Source organism: Gallus gallus, chromosome 5, assembly GCF_016699485.2.
Source record: "Gallus gallus isolate bGalGal1 chromosome 5, bGalGal1.mat.broiler.GRCg7b, whole genome shotgun sequence".
Classification (NCBI taxonomy): domain Eukaryota; kingdom Metazoa; phylum Chordata; class Aves; order Galliformes; family Phasianidae; genus Gallus; species Gallus gallus.
The window spans coordinates 22,370,564-22,380,298 of NC_052536.1; the positions used below are offsets into that span (position 1 = coordinate 22,370,564).

The following is a 9,735-nucleotide window of genomic DNA, read 5'->3' on the forward strand; positions in this document are numbered from 1 at the left end:
CAGCTTTGTGATGGTGATGTATACAGACATTGTTATGAGCATGATGCCAGTTTTTCTCTCTTGTTTATGTATAGTATTATGCACATAATAGTAAAGGAGAAAAATTAAAAGCAGTTTGTGTTTGTTGTTACCATAGGGCTGCTGAGGAGGCCTAGCTAGATGAAATTGCACGTGGAGTTTTCAGGGTAGTTCTGTGTTCACCATATAAAAAAAAAAAACACCTTAAAAACTGAGAATGCAGGCATACAAGTAGCATGTTGCATGGTGGTTTGAATTTTCCAAGTCTGTTGTTCTACACAGGGAGAATTTTATTTTCAAAGCTCCATTAATATCTCGATTGCATTTCTTGAAATTTGTAGGGAAATTAGCAGATAATTAGATTCCAGTCTGCGTTGGGCTTTATAGACAAAATTTAATCTTGACCCTATTGGAAAGCAGAAGGAAAAACAATGTGATGACAAGAGAACAGGTGCAGTGTGTACATGCCAAACTGCTTCAGAAAGGAAGCAAGCTGCTCTGTTCTTCAGTAGCTCTAGCACTTGTAATTTTAACCCTCTGTAGCACAGTAACAACGACAACAAAACTTAGGTTTTAACTTAATATTTTTGTTAGAATTGCATCTTAGAGAATATAAACAAACTCAAGATCCTCTTGTTTTGAACAGTAAATACAATTAAAGATACGTACCCAGTCAGAAAGTTAAAAATAAATAAATAAATAAAAAGGTAGTATAAGCCACCAAGAAGATGAACAATTTATTCTGTGTTGCCATTCACATCCTTATGTTGTCTGTTTGCATCCTTATTTGCAAAGCTGAGATTTTGATGTATGTGCTTTGTCACCAAGTACTTACAAAGCATCCAGAAGACAAGGAACCGCATCAACAAAGTCATGTGAAAAGAGGAGAAATCTGTTAGGATAAACAAATGTGGAGGTGTGAAAGGGAAGAGGAAGAAATGGCTGAAGGATGGCTAAAATACAGGAGTCATTAGAACAGGATCAGTATGATTGATAATACAGTGACAGCAAATTAGTGTCAATACTGACTGAATCGTTTAATTCAAAAATTATAACTCAAACTGAAGGTGAGTCAGATACGTAAATGACCGAAAAGTTCATCAACACATCTTCCTCTCACTTGAGTATTCCTGGCTTTATTACCCACAACATGCTTAATGTTTTCTATTTTCTTTACCACTTTTGTTCAACCGGCTGAGTAGTCTGTGTATATAGTCATTGATCTCGTGGTTAGGAGTTGCCACTTAACCTTGTCTCACAGTTGACTGCTGCTTCTTGGCTGCCAAGGAGGCCAGACAAAGCAAGTTGATGTTCAGCTGATGACAGGTTAAAGGTATGACATTGGCCACTGTGTTATATGGATCTTCTTAAAAGAATTCTGCGGTTGTTGCTGTTCCCGTGTAAAGAGAATAGAGAGATATAAGATGAGAAGAGGTTATTAGCCTGATGTCTAGACAAGTTCTCTGGCTTGCAGATCAACTCTTATCAAACCCTGGCTTAACTCTCCATAGCAGTTAAAATCTCTATGCTTTTGTGACTGGACGTAAAACTGCTTGAAAATGTCTGTGCTCTGGAATCTGCATCTGAGATCATGGTCTTTTATGGAAAATTATCATTATGTGTGAAATATGTTCCTTTTTAGTTGTAACAAAGAATCACAAGGTTGAATAGGTCAGTAACTAGTACTGAAGTCTGATGTTCTTAAGCTCCTTCCCATTACTGCCTACCCCATTACGACGTGCTGAGGCTGATGGGTCTTAGGCTTGGATGGTGGTGGCTATTGTAGGAGAAACTGTACATTCTTCACTGTGTTGCAGGACTGAATGCGATGCAGTTACAGAACCTAGCTGCGTTAGCAGCTGCAGCCAGTGCAGCTCAGAATACACCAAGTGGCACCGCTGCACTCACCTCCTCCAGCAGTCCCCTCAGTGTGCTCACCAGTTCAGGTAAGAGACTGCCTATGCCATAGTGTGCCCTAGTGTGTTATGATGCGGGTTGCCTTCTATTTCAGCCTAGATGTGATCTATTTTGTCCATGTCTGTCACTGTTGTGTCGATAGAGACCTTTAATTGATGTCTTTAATGTCTTCAATAGATAGGAATTCTACCTGCAGACTCACTGACATTTTCTTAGGATACATATATCTTTGCCACCAGCAAAGGCTTTTTTATTTTTTTAACTGCTCTTTCTTCTTCCAAATGGCCAGTTTAATGTAATGTAAAAAAAATTTTGAAATGGTCGTGAAGCAGAAAGGTAGGTGACCTCTTTCCAGTCATTTTACTACAGTCTCATCTCATATTTAGCTTAGCTGTGAATTTAGGCAGATATTGCAGCAAATGTACCCTGTTCCTGTGGACACGGAGGTTGAAGGTTGAAGATGCTTTAAACATGAAGTAATGCACTAGAAATGTCCTCTTTATATTTCTCTGGCGTTAGTGAAGAAAATACTACAACTGCCTCATAGAAGCAGAATACGCAGATCTATAGTATGTGGGGGGTATTCCAAACTGCCCCAGGTGGCTTTTTGTATTGCATAGGAGTGCCAAAGAACTAGACTAAGATTATAAGAAACAGCTGTTCTAGAAAACCAGGTGTCACTTGATCAGGAGTTAAACTGTGGGTGCTTTGCACAGTTTTCTACTTAGAAAAATTTCTGAGAGAGAATTCAGCTCAGAATATTCTGTTACAGAGTTTTACATAAAAACTTTGTGGTCTGAAGTCCTTCAAGATAAAACCTCAACATTTTTCTTGACTACCAGTTCTGGTATCCTATTCTATAATATTTCAAAACAAACAGAACTCCCACAGAGCCGAGGCTCTAGAAGAACTACATTTACAGTCCACTACTACTGCTTTGACATTGAGAAAGAATGGAAGTAAATGTAACTGAGAATTTCTCCCATATTTCTTCATGCAGTGGCAGAGCAGGAATTGTGAGGTTAATTGCTGTTTAGATCTAAGCATCTGTTGTTTGCTTTGTCATCTACTAACTGGAGCTGGCTTTTTCTATCTGTTGAAGTGGAGAACAGGACTGACAGGTCGTGAAGTTAAAATGCTGTACATGTTAGAAAAGGCAGAACCAGCTTCTTAGAAGTGTAAAGCAAGAAGAACAAGAGCGGTGGACACAATAACAGAAAATTCTGACAGGCTGTAACAGGGAAAAAGAAAAATGTGGTGAAAGCGATAAAGCACAGGAATCAGGTGCCAGAGGAGCTGTGAAATCGCCATCATTTTAGAGATTCAGAATTCCATTGAAAAAGGCTGTGAATAGATCTCCCTAACTCAGAGAACAGACCAGCTTTGAGCTGAGTTGGACTGTATAATCCATGAAGTTCCCTTCCAACTGAAATTATGCTATGGTTGTATGACTCTTTGAGATTGCTTACTCCTCTATGTATTTTAGCTGTCCCACAGCTCTCTACAGATGCCATTTCCCTTAGAGATATGCATCTTAGTACTGTGTACCTGTGATTAATCACACTGGTGGAGAGGCTGAGGGTGAGGAACAGCAGTCCAATTTCAGTCACCAGCTGTGCTGACCCCAAGCAAGTTTCTGATGGCCAATCACATTCATAAATTATTGTGCATCTACAATCAAGTAATCATAGTGTGTCATTTGAATTATTATTCTATACAGATAGATTAGTTTATTCTTCACAAGCTTCTAACATGTAGCAGTCAGAAAGCTCTTAAAACAGAATTTCAAGTATAATTTAAAAGAGTAGAAGTTATCTTTCTTAAAAAAAAAAAAAAATCTAAAAATAATTCTGGAGGGTATAATGGTCTGTATGTAGTCACTGACCAACCAAAATCAGTTTAAGAGTTACACACTTTACATTTAAAACTGTACTGAAATGGAAGAGAAAGCCTTGATGTATAATATACAGCATTCAGTCTCACGATATTTCTTGTAATTACAAAGCATGCCAGCTCTTCACTCTGAACTATCGTCACTTTTAAAACCAAACTTGGAATTGTCCTTTGGTTAATACTTATGTGCATGCGCCCTGTATTTTTGTAGAGCACTGTTAGACTCAGCATTCAGAGCATCCTTTCTGGACCATGCCTAGACCTTAAAAACTCTGAATATAGCTGTTCAGTGCCATGTATTAGTAAATGTCTTCCTTGTCTGTGTGGGACATATGGCAACATCTACTGTGATAACCTCTTAAACCTAACTACAGATGAGATGACTACCAGCTTGACTCCTGTCCATCTGTCATCCAAATGTTCACCTAATGCTTATTTGGCCATCTCTCCAGATTGTCTTCAGATTGCATAAGTGGTGGAAAAATCCAGACAGCAATTATGAGGTGTTTTCTTTTATCTGCACTGACACCTCTTGTGTGTTGGAGATGTTGGAAGACTACATGGTGCGTTTTTGACTAAACATAGGTTGTGTGTCACTGTGGTTGAACTCAGAAGTGTTAAGAATGCTTGTTATGGCATTCAACTTTGCAATAAAGCAGTTACCAAGTTCTCTTTGGAACTGAATATACTGCTGCTGCATCCACCTATGGGTTGTCCATATTACACAGGCTGAAGCCTTAGATAAAAACTGTTTGTTTGTGAAAAGTATGCGAGATGACTGAACTGGAACAGACTTGCTCTCCACTGGAAAGCATCAGGAAAATCTCTCAGCTTACACACCTTCGTAAGCTGGTTGTACTAATTTTGTTATCTTTGCTAGCTATTCTTTACTACCTGTTAAAACTTTCTGAAAAACCCTCAGTCCTTTCAGTTAGCAAGCTTACGGTTAGCTGTTTTAGCTAGGTGTAATTCAATACATTGATCCAAGATTATTTAACTTCAGTAGTAAGCAAGAAGGAAGAAACGCAAGAATAGGAAGAAAAAGAAATGTTAAGAATTAGGAATGGACTAAAGCACATGTATAAACTTATATTTATTGTTTTTCCATCCCTATTATTGTGGACTGTTTTTTCAATCTAAAATAATATATGAAAACTAGAAAAACAGAAGAGAGAGTGTGAGTAGAGATGGAACTCCTTTCCTATTCAGAGCAACTAGAGAGTCTGTAAAATAGAGGACTCGTGTTGGAGGAGGATATGATAGAAGCCTAACAAATACATTGGTGGAATGAAATAAATGAACAGAGAGATGAATTAAGAGACTGGTCACTAGATGTTCCAAGGCAAGAATTGCAGGATATCAAGTTTTGAGCTGCTTTGATTTCTTTGCATGATGCATGCTTAAGTGGCAGAACTCAGTGCCTTAGAACACAATAGCATTAAAAAAAAAAAAAAAGTGTTCAAAATGCACTGTAATTACTGAATGAAAATCGTAACTTAAATACAAAGACATTGCCCTCAGCTGAACAGGTCTTAATGCTGCAGATTGCTGGAACTGTACTTAGGAAGTATTGTTTTGTAATTGCTGTGTATATTTGCTCTACTATTATTTAATATGCCTTTAGTCACCATTACAACTGGAGTGCTGACTCAGTACAGCATTTCTTGTATATACATAGTAAAGAAAATACGTTGTATTTTCTTGTTCTTATTCTCAGCAATGTTCATCTCTTATTAAAGCATTTCTTGTTTGCATAGCCAGATGTTTGTTAAGCCAGCTAAACTAAAATAAATGTGTTCATCTTTTTGCAGTGGTTTAGATGAATGTACTTAAAATCACAACCTTTTTAAAGCTGTGAAGGATCCATTCTGTCTTTTACTTCCCTCTCAAGCCTTGGCTTCATTCTTTCTTTCCCATGCCACTACTTTTTTATTCCTCTTGAAATGGTGTTCTCATCTGTCAAATGAAGTGTCTGCTTGAATTATGGAGATTAGCAATGAAGTGCTGCAAAAAACAAGTGATACTCTAAAATCAAGGCAGCTGTATTATTTCTGAATATTGGCTTTTATTCAACTAGCTGTGCTGTTTTTCTAGTGACTTGAGAACTACTGTAACCTGTTCTCTGTATTTTTTACAGCATTTAAAATGTTACTGATAGTAAGATGAAAAGTGTCTCTTTTCTTTGGAGTAATCTTTGGAGTAAGCATCTTGAAATATTGTTATGGACATTGTCTTTTGACTTCTGATGCCAAGAATATTTGTCTAAAACTTTTCCCAGAGCAAGTTTGTTCCTTCCTCTGTCAGTACAAAAACTCAACTACAGAGTGCAGCTCCCTGGGAGATGTGGTGCCACCTATATAAAATGATGAATATGAAAAGTATGTAAATCCACTTGAAAGATGTGAACAATTCAAAGTTTTAATGGATATATACAGCACAGTGAGAATTACAAAAATGAAAAGGAAAGTGAAAATGCCTGAATTTCAGTTCTTCTGTTACCCACTTGATATGACATAAATTCCTTTTGAAAGACTACAGGATGCCTCTACAGCACCAGCTTTCAGTTTTAACTCTTACCCGTTACAGAATTTGGCAAGACATTTCAGCTATCAGTCTGCTAGGGACTGTATCTGTAGCCATTACTTGCTGAGGTAAAAAATGGTTGAAGGTGCTAGTGGTGCAGTCAATAGAGGATAGACTGTATTTTAGATTTTTGTTCCAATCCTTTTCTTGGCCATAGTCCCAGCTGCTGCAGTACGATTTTTAATGGAAAATTGTTTCATGTGTCTGGGTATCTGCTGCTTCTGCTTTGGCTGTATTGGAAAACCATATGTTCAGTTTGACTGGAGCTTTCTTTAATGTTGCTAATATCTGTGGTTTTTTTGGTCATCTTCACCTTCTGTGGTGTTTCGAGGATTCATGTTAATGTGTAGCAAATCCTAGTCACTTCTGGGAGCTGCTTGTCACTTCGATTGAGATACAAAGTGTAGATGTCACTCATAAATTGATTGAATCTCAGATGTCTTACATGTCATTAAATTGTTACTGCTGCAAAAAATAGATGCTATAATGTAGAAAGTTTTAAAAATGCAAAGAGTTTTGGTACCAGATCAATCAAGTGCTTTAAGTGCTTGAAGTGTTTTTGACAGTCTATTCTGTTGCCTTGGTTTGTTCCGTACTAGCTTTTCCTACAGAAATGATTTAATGGAGAAGCTGAATTATCACAATGAAAAGGTATTGTTTGAAGTTTAATTATCTTATTTTAATAGCAGGTTCCTCACCTAGCTCCAGTAGCAGCTCTTCTGTTAATCCCATGGCTTCTCTTGGAGCATTGCAGACACTGGCAGGGGCTACAGCAGGCCTGAATGTTAGCTCTCTAGCAGGTAAGCTGTGTGTTTTGGTGGACTGGGGGAATAGAAGGTTGTCATTCCTCAAGCTGTGCTAATTTTCGTGCTCCTTGCTTTTTTTATAGTAGTGCATATTTGATTCAACTTAATGGCAGTACTCAGTCATCTTTACTACTTCTTTCTTATTACAGGCATGGCAGCTTTAAATGGAGGACTTGGCAGTGGTGGTCTTTCAAATGGGACAGGTAGCACAATGGAAGCTCTCACGCAGGCTTATTCTGGAATCCAGCAATACGCTGCTGCTGCATTGCCCACACTCTATAACCAGAGTCTCTTAACACAGCAGAGTATTGGTGCAGCAGGAAGTCAAAAAGAAGGTAGGCAGAAAGTTACAAGCAACTTTAGAGGAGCTGTCAAAAGGACAAGCCTAGCCCTTGCAGCTACCTTATGTTGCAAAGCTTTAATTTGGTGATGTTGTTTAGAGCAATAGTTATTGAATAAACTGAAGGAAAGCCTGTGAGATCTCTCTACTAAGGACCTTGTAAAGTTATTTTTATATAGATAATTTCTCCTAGTATTTAACTTGTTTCAAGTGCTTAGTAATAGTACTCCTCCAGTTTCTTGGAGGAGTAGAGTGTATGGGTCTTCAGCCTAATATATCATATTGTTAGAGAATCAGTTGTGGTGTAGGGTGTTGTTTTCTTTGTTTTGTTTTCTAATTTTGGTTTCTTGGTATTTCTAAATGTGAAGTTCTTTGTCTTTCACCTCATCCTGCAGATCCTTAATGCTCGTTTCTTCAGTTTCTCTTCAATTTCTGAATCAGTGTAATGTAGTATAAAATAAAGAAGAATATAAGAGTAAGCTTTCAGCAGAATGTACGGTGGTGTTTAGAAAATAATCTGTCAAATTACTTATAATTTTATTACTTCCAGCTTCAATTGAGATTTACCTCGTTTCATTTGGCCAAATGAAACAAGATCAAGCTTATCATTCAGTTTTTCTTACAACTAAGATATGTGAAGCAGTTTTAGTACAGTGTGGAAATTGCAAGCAAAATGGTGGAGAAAGAGCTAGAATTATGCAAATGATGAATCCTAGCAAAAGATCAAGTTGACTTATTCTGGAATCAAATACACTGCACAAGTGCATGCAACAGATTTCATTGTTTTCTCTAGAAGATCCAGCTAGAATGGTCTTTCAGCTCTTCTATTTTTTTCTATAATAGGCTTATGTTATCTGTTCTTTTTCTGAACTTATATTCCTACTTGTTTGAAGGTCCAGAGGGAGCCAATCTGTTTATCTACCATCTCCCCCAGGAGTTTGGGGATCAAGATCTGCTGCAGATGTTTATGCCATTTGGAAATGTTGTCTCTGCCAAGGTTTTCATTGATAAGCAGACCAATCTAAGCAAGTGTTTTGGTACGTTGAGTCTAACTGTTAACCTATAGATGCATTACTTCTTTCTAGTAATCTCTTTGTCCAGTATATCATCCAGTTTAGCTTTTAGGTCAAGTGATTTTTTTCATATCTGTAAACTTAAACCTCAACTCTTCCAGCTGTGAACTGAGTTTTCCTGATTTTTTTTTTTCTTTGTGACTTCTTGTGCTTTCATGCTAATACGCCTCAAAATATACCATTAGAGCCCAAGTTAATTGACCATGAGTGGTGTTTTCAAATTCTAATCATGGTGCTGCTCTTTTCTTGTCTGTCTTTTCAAGAGCTCTTTACATTGCTGTATATACTACTTAATACATTATCATTATGAATTATTTCTAGTAATATTTGTATTATTGTTACTATTATGGCTGCCATACATTATAAAAGATTTGGACTCTTGTGCCCTGTAAATGCTCTGAAGGCCATTTGTAAAGTTTCCTGCTAATTCTGAAATCTTTGCAATTAAAAAGCTATTTCAGCTGTTACTCACTACCTAATTATGGTTGAATTCCTTAGCCTAATTTTGCTCTGCCTATTGCGTATTTAGATTGGAGATGCACTGGGGCAGGAATTTTATTAATAAAAAAAAGCAAAAATGTAAATCAACACATTGTGCTACTGTTGCTATTCACATAAATTATTTCCCGTTGGCTGCTGCTGTCTGCATTGCCACAGGAGCGAAAGACGCATTCTCCTTTAGCTTACATAGCAGAAAGCTGCACATGTGGACTGAAAGATTCATAGCTTCATTTTCTCCACAAAACAGCAGTGGGAGCAGTTTGTTGTACTGTAAACTCTCACGTCTGTGATGGTATAAGAGATGAGCTTTTCTCTATGGTTTTCAAAGCATTGTACTAACGTAATACCCTGTGGCTTTTTAGTATTTAGTAGTCCAAAAGTTGCAGATAAGCCTGGTGCCTTCTGAAAGTACAAAAAAAGTGTGCCAATCATCAGACTGTAAGATGTGCATATGGAGTGATCTCCCCAGGTAGTAACACCGACCACTGACTGGGCTTTAAAACAGGTTTTTTCAAAACCCTGAGAAAGTTTATTTTGAGGATGTTATTTCTCTAGAACGTTCTACAAATTGTCAGAAGCTTAAGCATGATGCTGTACAAGTACC

At 37.4% G+C, this 9,735-nt stretch overlaps 1 protein-coding gene across 43 annotated transcripts in view; it reads left to right on the plus strand.

Moving 5' to 3' along the window:
* The window catches only part of CELF1 (CUGBP Elav-like family member 1), a 54,912-nt gene that overhangs the window by 35,234 nt on the left and 9,943 nt on the right, over window positions 1–9,735 (plus strand). For 24 of the 43 annotated variants that reach the window (XM_046941339.1, XM_025150530.3, XM_015286899.4 and 21 more), the window contains 4 exons: window positions 1,836–1,964; window positions 7,098–7,211; window positions 7,367–7,552; window positions 8,451–8,594. In XM_046941339.1, coding sequence (XP_046797295.1) covers window positions 1,836–1,964; window positions 7,098–7,211; window positions 7,367–7,552; window positions 8,451–8,594 — 573 coding nt within the window. The remainder of the gene's footprint in view (window positions 1–1,835; window positions 1,965–7,097; window positions 7,212–7,366; window positions 7,553–8,450; window positions 8,595–9,735) is intronic. The other 19 variants (NM_001396305.1, NM_001396292.1, XM_040700520.2 and 16 more) reach the window with 1 other exon arrangement.